Source organism: Pelophylax lessonae (genome assembly GCF_965119305.1).
Source record: "Pelophylax lessonae genome assembly, chromosome: 3".
In the NCBI taxonomy this organism is placed as follows: domain Eukaryota; kingdom Metazoa; phylum Chordata; class Amphibia; order Anura; family Ranidae; genus Pelophylax; species Pelophylax lessonae.
In genome coordinates this window covers 63692298-63704643 of record NC_138770.1, presented here as the reverse complement: position 1 = coordinate 63704643, position 12346 = coordinate 63692298, and the positions used below count along the sequence as shown (strand labels likewise).

The 12346-nt window shown below is 43.1% G+C and overlaps 1 protein-coding gene across 1 annotated transcript in view; it reads right to left on the bottom strand.

The window, feature by feature from the left end:
- Nucleotides 1–9198: 9198 nt before the first annotated feature.
- The window catches only part of SCARA5 (scavenger receptor class A member 5), a 547393-nt gene continuing 544245 nt past the window's right edge, over nt 9199–12346 (bottom strand). The window contains exon 9 of the mRNA XM_082250066.1: nt 9199–10289. Coding sequence (XP_082106192.1) covers nt 10153–10289 — 137 coding nt within the window. The 3' untranslated portion in view covers nt 9199–10152. The remainder of the gene's footprint in view (nt 10290–12346) is intronic.

The window sequence follows — 12346 nt, the reverse complement described above, 5'->3', positions numbered from 1 at the left end:
TAAACAATACTTGCAAGCCAGGTCTTCTTATCCGACACCAGTACCTGACCTTATAAATGCTCTTTTGCCTGAATGGGCACAAATTCCAACAGATGCACCCGGAAATCATGTTGAAAGCCTTCTTAGAAGTTTGGAGACTGATATACAGTGGGGATCGAAAATTTGGGCACCCCAGGTAAAAATTTGTATTAATATGCATAAAGAAGCCAAGGAAAGATGGAAAACTCTCCAAAAGGCATCAAATTACAGATTTGACATTCTTATAATATGTCAACAAAAGTTAGATTTTATTTCCATCATTTACACTTTCAAAGTTACAGAAAACAAAAAATGGCGTCTGCAAAAGTTTGGGCACCCTGCAGAATTCATAGCATGTACTGCCCCCTTTGCAAGGCTGAGACCTGCCAGTGCCATTGATTGTTCTCAATCATCATCTGGGAAGACCAGGTGATGTCAATCCCCATGGTTTTAAATGCCAAGACTCATCTGACCTTGCCCCAACAATCAGCACCATGGGATCTTCTAAGCAGTTGTCTAGAAAACTGAAACTGAAAATAGTTGATGCTCACAAAGCTGGAGAAGGCTATACAAAGATAGCAAAGCATTTTCAGATGTCAATATCCTCTGTTCGAAATGTAATTAAGAAACGGCAGTCATCAGGAACAGTGGAAGTTAAAGCAAGATCTGGAAAACCAAGAAAAATGTCAGACAGAACAGCTCGCAGGATTGTGAGAAAAACAATTCAAAACCCACGTTTGATTGCACGATCCCTTCAGAAAGATCTGGCAGACACTGGAGTTGTGGTACACTATTCCACTATAAAGAGATACTTGTACAAATATGGTCTTCATGGAAGAGTCGTCAGAAGAAAACCTCTTCTACATCCTCACCACAAAAATCAGCGTTTGAACTTTGCAAATGAACATATAGACAAGCCTGATGCATTTTGGAAACAAGTTCTGTGGACCGATGAGGTTAAAATTTAACTTTTTGGCCGAAATGAGCAAAGGTACGTTTGGAGAAGAAGGGGCACAGAATTTAATGAAAAGAACCTCTGTCCAACTGTTAATCATGGGGGTGGATCAATCATGCTTTGGGGTTGTATTGCAGCCAGTGGCACAGGGAACATCTCAACAGTAGAAGGAAAAATGGATTCAATAAAATTTCAGCAAATTTTGGATGGTAACTTGATGCCATCTGTGAAAAAGCTGAAGTTAAAGAGAGGGTGGCTTCTACAAATGGATAATGATCCTAAACACACCTCGAAATCTATGGGGGGATTACATCAAGAGGTCGTAAACTGAAGGTTTTGCCATGGCCTTCACAATCTCCTGACCTCAACATAATTGAAAATCTATGGATAGACCTTAGAAGAGCAGTGCGTGACAGACAGCCCAGAAATCTCAAAGAGCTGGAAGACTTTTGTAAGGAACAATGGGCAAAGATACCTCAAACAAGAATTGAAAGGCTCTTGGCTGGCTACAAAAAGCGTTTACAAGCTGTGATATTTGCCAAAGGGGGCAGTACAAGATATTAACTTTTGCAAACGCCATGTTTTTGTTTTCTGTTATTTTGAAAGTGTAAATGATGGAAATAAAATCTAACTTTTGTTGACATATTATAAGAATGTCTAATCTGTAATTTGATGGCTTTTGGAGATTTTTCCATCTTTCCTTGGCTTCTTTATGCACATTAATACAAATTTTTACCTGGGGTGCCCAAACTTTCGATCCCCACTATAGTTGCCATTGGCCATGGTTTTGGAAAAGTATGTAAAAAAAATGATAAAGATGTGATGGTCAAGTGTCCCTTTGGTCATTTGACGTAAATCTTCTGTTGGAGAGTAAAATCTTCTGTGGTAAAGCTCATCATAAGCATTTAAATGTTGTTTTAAGCTGCTAATTAATATGTTCAACATTCAAAATTACATTTTCACATTTGTGGAATAAAATTCTTGAAAGCACCTGGCATGAAAGGAAAGTTTATTTACTTTAAAGTAACGTCAAGGCAGGTTGTATTTCAGACTGTGGTCATCACCATGTCGAGTGTCTCGGACTGCTTTAATTCTTGCGCAATACACAGTACAGTTTCCATGTTAATGCCCAAATCCATCCCATATGTTTGGTCCATTTCCCAGAGAGCAGGCTCACATCTTTTATGGATAAACACAATTCTTTACTGAAACCTAAGTTAATGTGCCGTAAAAAGTTTACATAGAGAATTACTTGTACTTCAGACATTTCATTCACTAACATGTACTTTCAAAGACAACAGAGACGAAGGGCTTTTGGGGGTGGTTGTAAAAGTCCAAAATGTAATACTCAAGCAGAACTAATATTGTATACAGAGTTTTAAAGGGTTTCCCCCACTACTGCACAACTTTAACCTTTCAGAAAGGACCTCAGCATTCTTATTGTTTTCCAGCAGCTTGATCCGGCAGAGGCTGGAGGGGAAGCGGGCCGGCACAGAAAGTCCTTTGCCTAGTCACTGGCTCCAACCTTATCTAGGGATACCTAGGTGTTACCAGGACATCAAGAAACTATAGTCATGCCCATGCCTTTAAGGTTTGCTCTGGGTCTCCTCTAAGCTGAACATGCCTAATAAACCTCCTTGTTGTAGAGTATTAAATAAGATACCCAAAAAAGCTCAACTAGTGTCTCTTGCTTGGAAGAAGCAGTGGCTCTATTCTTAAGCTGGATACACACTATCCAACTTTTGTGGTTAGATTTCCTTCAGATTTACCTTTTCTATGTAGTGCAAGGGCCTGCCAGATTGCATACACATTGAAAGTGCTTAGGTTTGACCTCATATTATATGGTTTTGGTAAGTCTAAAGGAAAAAGTCTTCAGAAAATCTTATAGTGTGTATGGCCCATTAGGACCCTGATACACAAGCAGTTATGTCTCTGTTGACAGCTTGCCAGTGACACGATTGGTTTACAGGGAAGATAAATACTCTGGGGTGGATTTACTTAAATTGGTTGTAAATCTCAGACATGAAATAAGAACTATAGTGTATATTTGTCTAAAGTTTTCCTGACACCAAGAGAATAAAGGTGACAGAGGAGGGACCTCCAGCTGGTTGACAGCCTCAGCAATGTTCCTGCGTGCTGTGTGAAGGAGGGGTGTCCCTTCCCTCCAATCAGCCCCCAGAGCTTTCCTCACTGAGCTCTGCAGGGTGTAACTTCAGCTCTCTGCCCCCTGCTTTCTGAAAGCTCAGACAAGCTGTATAAATTGTGGCATTTGTATGGACGTAGAGAAGAGAATATTGCAGATAAATAGGTACCACGTATGTAGGAAGATTTATTTAATCTCTGTGTATCACCTGAGTTTCATCACTTTACTGGGTATATGTAAGGGTTTACAACCACTTTAAGCCAAATAGACTGTGCACTTTGCAAGTGCAGTTGCTCCAGAGCTTCGTAAATGAGATAAAGCTCCACTTTGCAAATACCCAAACAGATGCAAGGGAAAAAAAAGCATTTTTGCTGCTTGTACAAGGTTGGTTGAAGGAAGTCAGCAGAGCTTCCCCTCATTTACGAAACTCTGGAGCAACTGCACTTGCAAAGTGCACAGTTTATTTGCCTTTAGTAGATCCACCACAGAGTGTACAGTATGTGCCATGAAGGTATTTGTTCAAGCACTTCCTTTTACTGGTTGACAACTATCAGTCTCTGAACAGCATTCCCCAAAGCTGCCTTTCATAATACTGTGAATAACAAACCCTATGTCCACTGTCCAAGAAGATATATTAATTCTTGAGCCCTAATGATAAAGAGGTCCCCTTTGGACCCACAAAATGCTCTAGACCAGGGGTCTTCAAACTATGGCCCTCCAGTTGTTCTGGAACTACAATTCCCATCATGCCTAGTCATATCTGTGAATGTTGGAGTTTTACAATGCCTCATGGGAAGTGTAGTTCTGCAACAGCTGGAGGGCCGTAGTTTGAGGATCCCTGCTCTAGACCCACAACATATTATACAGATTCTACTTTATATGAGAACAAACTTGTTTTTTGGGTTTTAGCACTTTAATGTGGTGCTCCAATCCTTAGTGTGTTAAATGTCATCTGTTTAGGGTTGGTAGCAGCGGCGGCTGGTGTATATGGGGTGCAGGGGCGCCGCCCCCCCCCCCCCCTATCCATGCACCCGGCCCCCTAATCTACATGCAGGGCGCCGGACACATGGAGTTCAATGGGGCTTTTTTTTATTTTAACCATGTGATTAGAGCCAGAGGCTCTCACAGGCTAAAAAAAAGGGTAGGCTCGGGGCGCAGAGCAGTGCGCCCCCCGAGCCCACCCAGTTGTGTGACAATGGCGAATGAAAATTCGCTATTGTCACGCGGATCCTCCTCTTGGCCAATCAGGAAGCAGGTTTTGAGACCCGTTTCCCGATTGGCCGAAAGGAGAAGCCGTGCCATTGGGCATGGAGAAGGAGGGAGGAGACGCAGAAGACGGGGAAGAAGCTGAAGCCGCCGCCTGCTGCTGAATCCAGGCAGGGTGAGTGAGGGGGGGTTCTGTCCTGTCCTGTCTCCGGTGTGCGACCTGGTGTGGTCTGGGGGGGGGGGGGGTATGGTGCAGTCCTTCTTTCACCACTCCCGGCCCTTAAAGCACCAGCCATCACTGGTTGGTAGGACAAGGATGGATGGGGGAGTTTGCGTTGAATAATAAAAATGAAATTTAATAGTGTTTTTGGTTTGTGATGCTCAGATGCCATGTAGTTCCACTTTAAGGGCTTGTTTTGACTGGCTCCTGTTCTTGTTGGAGGGGTTTTGCATTTCCATACAAGACTATGGAAATGCAAAACCCACTTGATGCCGGTCAGGAGTCAACCGCAGATCAAATGCATTTGCTAGCAAATGTTAAAAGATCTCTGATGATTCTCAAACTGATGCCATTGACACAAGACCTGACACTGAAATTGACTTAAAACTGAACTGTGGGAATTAAAAGAAAACTACCCTTGCAATAACTCCCAATTCCCACACTGCAAGGATCAAATGCTTGTTTAGACCAGTGGTGCAAGGATATTGTGTAAAACATACTTCATTCTTCGCTTTGTCATGGTTGCTCAATCTATGCAACTGGTCAAACTTAATTCTCTCTAAGGCATTTTGGGATGCAGTTCCAATCTCTTCTTCTTACATATACACTGCAGGGTAATAGCCCACCAGGGGGACTGTACACAACTTTGTGTAGCAGAGAAGAGCACTGGAACCTGCTGGACAGAGGGATAAGGTAATAAATACACCTTACCCCTGCACCCCCAGTCTAAACAGGGGCCCCACTGCAACTGTAGGTTTTGTTTAATTCCCAGAGTTCAGCTTAAAAAATTTACATGAATGTGTTGAAGATTACTGCACTGTATGTCATTAGGCTGAGGGACCACCCATTGCCCTGAGCTTCAGGTGGAAGAGAACAGAGCTGGAGCCTACTGGCCTGAGGGGTAGAGTATGAAGTATTCCTTACCCCTGCACTTCTAGTATAAATGGGGATCCCACTGCAAGTGAAGATTATGTCAGCTTTAAAATTACTTTAATGTGTTAAAGAGTACTGCACTGTACATGATCACCCCCCCCCCCCCCGAAAGACTGTCCACCGCTTGGGGCTTCAAGTAGAATAGAGCAGCACTGCAGCCTGCTGGACTCATGGGAAGGGTAATTCCTCTCCTAGGACCCCCTGAAGATGTTCTTTGGGGGGGGGGGGGCACATTAGGGCGGAGGCAAGTTGTGACGTCATCCTGCCGACCTGGGCGGGCGGCGTTCGTCTTTCATGCTAGTACCTGGCTGTTCTTTAAAATTAAATGTGTGAATATATGGATGTTTTTATTAAAAAAATAACTTTTGCAAGTACCACACTATGAGGTTCCTCCTCCATCCTCTTTATGTATAGGATGCTGCCTTGCATTGATGTGAAAAGTTTGTGGAAGCTGGCTTTTCATTCCAGTGCAGGGGATTTTAGGGCACCTCCTTTCTGGCAACAGTTAAAGTGATACTAGACCTCTCTTTACATGAGGTCTTAGGCTCTGGTAAGGGTGGTTTATGTGGTGGCGGCTAAAGCACTGAGGCTGGTGAAGGGTTTCATGATTTACAGCACACAGTTGGAGTATCACTTTGGGACTTTAATGTGGACTTTATGTTTTATACTTGAAATAGTTTTGTGGACTAAATATATTTATAACAGCACAACACAATTTTCTATGCAAGGGTAATTATTACACCTTACCCCTGCATCTCTAGTCTAAATGTAGACCCCACTGCAAGGGTATATTTGGTCTAATTTCCAAAGTTCAGCCTTAAAATACCATAAATGTGTAAACGATTACAGCACTGTACGGGATGACCAAGAGAGACAGCCCATCGTCCTGAGCTTTGTGTAGAAGAGAACAGTGCTGGAGCTTGCTGGATCAAGGGATAGGGTAAGAAATAGGGAGATTCGTCACCTCTGGGTCCCGTGTAATAACCCATCTGGCCTACTACCCAGAGCGAGGCGTGAATCACACGCTAGCGCCGGTGGAATAAGCCATATCTGCACATGCTGTAACACCTAGAGCCGGGATTGAGGCACAGCTACATGTGAGTGCAATCTTTTACTTCTTGCTTTTATACATTTAATAAATAAACTACACTCTGAAGTTCTTCTAATTGTGTCTCCTGTGGAGTAATTTCATGTCCTAGTCCTATCTTGAGGGAACATTGGAGTAGAGTGGTGATAGCAGTGGAACCAATCTGGCTTTCCAATAAGCTTATTTTAACTATCCAGTAAAAAGGGTTTAAACACCTCTGGTGAGTTGCCACCTACTCTTTAAGCACCTTTATTTCATGTCCTAATCCTATCTTGATAGAACTTTGGAATGGAGTGGTGATAGCAATGGAACCAATCTGGTTTTCCAATAAGCTTATTTTGACCATCCTGTAAAAAGGATTTAAACACCTCTGGTGAGTTGCCACCTTCTCTTTAAAGAGGTAGTATCCCGCTTTTTGACACTTTTACCTACAGGTAAGCCTATAATAAGGCTTACCTGTAGGTACAAATAATATCTCCTAAACCGGCATGGTTTAGGAGATATTTACAGTGCATGCAGCCGCTCGCGTGAGCGGCGCATGCGCTCTGAAGGTCCGGGGGGACCTTCAATTAGTTTTCCGGGAGCTTGCCGGAAAATCACTCCCGCGCGCATGCTCCGGCCAATCATCGCGCCGGAGCCGTCTCTTCCGTCCAATCACAGCGCCGGAGCCGCCGAACCCGGAAGAGACAGCGAGGGATCATGGCAGCGCCCGCAGCGATGTCCGGGGGTCCGTGTTGGGGCTTCGTTCTAAGGTAAGTTACGCATAATGGCCTAGTATGCGATGCATACTAGCTCATTATGCCTTTGTCTTGCAGGTTTTTTTAAATTTTTTTTTATTTTTTAGGGTTTACAACCGCTTTAAGCACCTTTATTTCATGTCCTAATCCTATCTTGAGAGAACTTTGGAGTGGAGTGGTGATAGCAGTGGAACCAATCTGGTTTTCTAATAAGCTTATTTTGACCATCCTGTAAAAAGGATTTAAACACCTCTTGTGAGTTGGCAACTACTCTTTAAACACCCCTGGTGAATGAATTAGAAGACATCCGAGTACAGAAGCACATGGTTTGGTGTTGGGATTTGTCACATTGGACTTGTTATATGTTTGTTTGCCTATATTTGTCATTCTTTTGGACTGATATTTTCAGCATCATCTATTATGGACAATAACCAGGAGTTTTAAAACAGTTTTGATTCATATGATCACTGTAAGCGCCAATTCCTTTACACATGTTTATTTTACGGTAAGAAATACGCTTTACCCCAACACCCCTAGTCTAAATAGGGACCCCACTCCAAGGGTAGATTTTGTCAGCTTTAAATTTAATTTAAGGAAGACGTCAGCTGTGACGAAACGCGTCTGGACCGGCGTGCTGACGTCACCACGCAAAACCCGGAAGGACGGGCGATAGTGTATCTGGCCGGCTTTCTATGAATATAGCTCTATTTTATCTGCTGAATGTGAGTTCCTTTCCCTTTACTATTAAAGTGTTGTTTTACATATTACACTATAGAGGCTCTTTTATTCCTTGTATGTTAACATCTGGATGGTTGCTGCCTATGCCATATATGGTCTGAGTGCGGTATATGGTGGAACATCTACCCAGTGACGGTCCCTGGCATCACCTGACCCATACCTGCTCCTCCATCTGGACCCATTTGAAATTTATGCTGATTGGTGTATTTATTATCATTATCTGGTCCCCTTGTTTTCATTGCTTGTGATCTTGCTATGAGGATATGAGGAATTGGTGATCCTTATTGACAAGCTTATGCCAGGACCTGGATGTGGATCGCCATTGGAAAGTGGAGGATCACTTGATTTGTTCAAAGCGCTTGATCCTTGCAATAAGGGTACGTTTTTAATACCTAGGGGAAGAACGGCGGTGTGGTGAAGGCTCTTGGTGGTATTTTGGTGAATTAAAGAAGATCTGTCTTGGGACTGTCTCACACTACTCTAATTTTCCCATTGCCATGAAAAAGAGACTTGCATTTTCATTCGTTGCATGCTGATTAGCCAACAGGACATTTGTGTTTGATTGATTAAGATCATATTTGATTATATTCATTTATTTGGATTTTCGCAGCTCTTGGAAGCAAGAGCATATTAGCGCTGCTAGTGCATGTATGGGCCTGGGTTTATATACGCACCTTTTTGATATTATTTGATGGTATAGCAGCAGCTTTTCAGAATATTGTAAGTGTATTATCCAATAGTTTTTTTGTTCATCCTCAAGTGGTGATTGCCATTTGTTTGCGATTACATAAGACCTAAGCGCTGAGTGGGTGGGACAGGACCTTGGTCCTGATTTTGCTCTTTTAGTTTTTAAATTTAATTATTGTTTTAAAACATTACTGCACTATATATGATGATGCCAAGTGACCACCCACAGCTCATAGCTTCGGGTAGAAGAGAGCAGTACAGGAGCCTGCAGAACCAAGGGGTAGGGTATGTAATACACCTTACCCCTGCACCCCTAGTCTAAACCAGGACCCCGTTGCAAGAATAGATTTACATTAACATATTAAAGATTACGTAAAATTATAGTGAGTTGGTGTACACATACTATAACATGATCACATTCACACACAAGGGCACATACAGAATAATTAGACAACAACACAAATATCATTTTAAAAAAAAATCCTTTACTTCACACTTTAAACTTTTTACAGCAAGCTATCACAATATCAGTTGCTGAATCTTCTGTGTGGCACAACGGCGTCCACTCTTCAAGCTATAGTACCACGCATTATATAGCTGCTCTTCATTGGCTGACAGCCGTCGGCAGCCATTCTGTTCCAAACCAAGGCTCTTTGGAAAAGCCCATGGAGTATCTAGCACTCTGTGGCTCTCCCATTATCTCATGTATATAAAAGTAGAAAAAAGAAGCACAGTATAAAGTAAAATAAACTTTTATCATATACACTCGTGTGCGGTCTGCCTGTAAACTATACCTGTGCTGATTTTTTTTTCTTTTTTTTTTTTTTGATTTTAAATGCATTTGTCAATATAACATGGCTCTTGAGTGTTTTTCTTTGGCATCATAGTAAAAATCTGCAATACATGGAAGTAGAAGCTTGGCACATTGATATTTCTTCTTCTGGCGACAATGGCGAACAAGCAAAATCCCATCCAATCATCTCATCTCCAGGATGCTATGTAAACTGTCCCATCACAACTTGCCATTTTAAAGGAGAACTCCATATAAAGCGCAAAATCCAGTAAATATGCTTTGTGAATACCTACTTACCCGGGTCAGTTTGTTTTCAGATGAGCAATTAAAGTTCTGCTCCATAGATGTTTGGGCTTTAACAGACAGTAAAGCCTACATGTGACACCATTCTTTCTTGTGGTCGTCTTAAAATACTTTCCGACACACGTCCACATAGGCTATGATAGCAAATGTTCACAGCAGTTTTGATTTCTATTCTGTAAGTACAGCCTACAATTTCAAGAACTATCAAGTGCACAAAAGGTGACATGCTATATCTTTACTGGTAGTATTAATCATAGCCAGAGTTCTCCTTTATTATCCCGTGTACCACCTGGATTAAATGTCTTCAGAGACAGGTTCCCAGTGTGTTAGGCTCACTGCTTGATGCACGTCACCCCGGCGTCTTCAGCATGGCCGCAGTTGGTCTTGCCCCAGCTGGAGAACATACATTGCAAGATAGATTCCTCCGTGCCCTTGCAAGCGACATCGTCCATCCAGATACGCCCCACACCTGTAAAGGAAAGAAGCCACGTGTTAGTACAAAGGTAAAGATATACAATCTACAAGAGCTATCTAGGGGTGAACTCAGGCTCTTTTTCACCATTTAGCATCATAGTTAGACACAAGTATCAGGTCTGAAGGCGTGTGTTTGATGGCCATAGGCCTAGATCAGTCTCCAAACTGCGGCCGGGGGGCATATGTGCTCCTTTGCTTGCCTTCGTCTTTCCCTTGAGCCATTAGTCCTTGCATAGATACTAGACAGTGTTTCTCCCACTGTCATTAACAGTGGGGCACTATTCTACCCACTGCCAACAACAGTGGGACATATTTTCTGCCACTGACATCAGCAATAGGTTATTATTACTCCCACTGACACCAACAATGGGGCACTATTCTTCCCACTGATAACAAGAATGAGGCATTTTTCCTCCCACTGACACCAACAATGGGGCACTATTCCTCCCACTGACACCAACAATGGGGCACTATTCCTCCCACTGACACCAACAATGGAGCATTAGGTCTTTCACTGACACCAACAACAGGGCACTATTTCTCCCATTTACACCAATTATGGGGCACTATTCCTCCCACTGACACTAACAATGGGGCATTATTCTTCCCACTAACACCAACAATGGGACACTATTCCTCCTACTGACATCAATGATGGGGCACTATTCCTCCTACTGATACCAACAATGGGGCATTATTCTTCCCACTAACACCAACAATGGGACACTATTCCTCCTACTGACATCAATGATGGGGCACTATTCCTCCTACTGATACCAACGATGAGGCACTATTACTATTGATCTTTTATTGAAAAGAATCAAGCAACATATTTTATACAAAAGTAAAAAACATAACTATAGTACAATATTCCAACAGAAAACAAAGGAATACACATCCATGTGCAGAATATATACAATATATACATAATCCACTTCCAACATTTTTAGAAAACTATTTACATAAAGCAGCAGAGAGGGCCTAAGAGGCACAACCCATCACCTATGTATGCAGCCATTTATCAAAAACTGAGCATTAAGAAAAAATCTAGGGTGATAAGAGACAGAAAGCCACACCCGGGAAAGAGACTCCTGGCAGTCAGGGAGGCTTGAAACCCCTCCACGCCTTCAGCCAAGCCCTCTGACCCCACTTGTCTCTCTCAAGCGCCCGAATCTTCCCCACCTCATGCAGAATGTCACACACCACCACCTGAACAGGAAGGATTTTACGCCGAAGGGTGACCTGACACCGTGCGTTCCATGTGTAATAACGGACTACTAAACTAACTAAAAAAAGTGTATCCAAACAAAAGCCCCCACCAGTATTGAATGCTCCGTACACCCACTCAGCATAACCCAGCCTGGAGAGGAAAGGAACACCGAGGGCCCGCCCAACCTGTTTGTATACCTCTATGTTAAAAGGGCAACGAAGCAAAAAATGGTCCATAGTCTCCTCCTCACCTGTACATTCCTCCCGAGGACAACCACGATCCATCCCACTGCGGAATTTCAAATTGCCCCGAACATAGAGCCTCCCGTGGAAGCACAACCAGGCCAGATCCCTGAATTTAAGGGGGACTCTAGCCAAATTAATCAGTCTTAACCCTTCCCTCAAAATTGGGCCTGGGCAATCCCTTAAGGCCAGTGGGTCATGAAAGACTTCGCTCAAGACTCGGCTCATAAGGACTTTCCTCGGAGCGGATCTGAGATCTTCAGCCGACAGTCGCCACTGCCGCAGTAACTTCAGACACGGAGCGACATAGGCTGGGAGCTGACCACGATGACCCCTGAGATTCTTCACTTGGCCACCTTCTTCCCAAAGTCGCAGAAAAGGCCTAAACCAAGATCTAAACATGCCTGCCCATCCAGGAGGTTCCACTGTAAGCATACTACCAATGTTAAACTTGAGAAATAGCAGTGAAAAGAAAAGAACGGGGTTGACCATACCCAAGCCACCCTCCCTCCTGGATAGATAGGTGACATTCCTCTTGATGGGGTTCAGTCTGTTCCCCCACAGCATCTGGAAGAACACACTATAGATCCTAGCATAGAG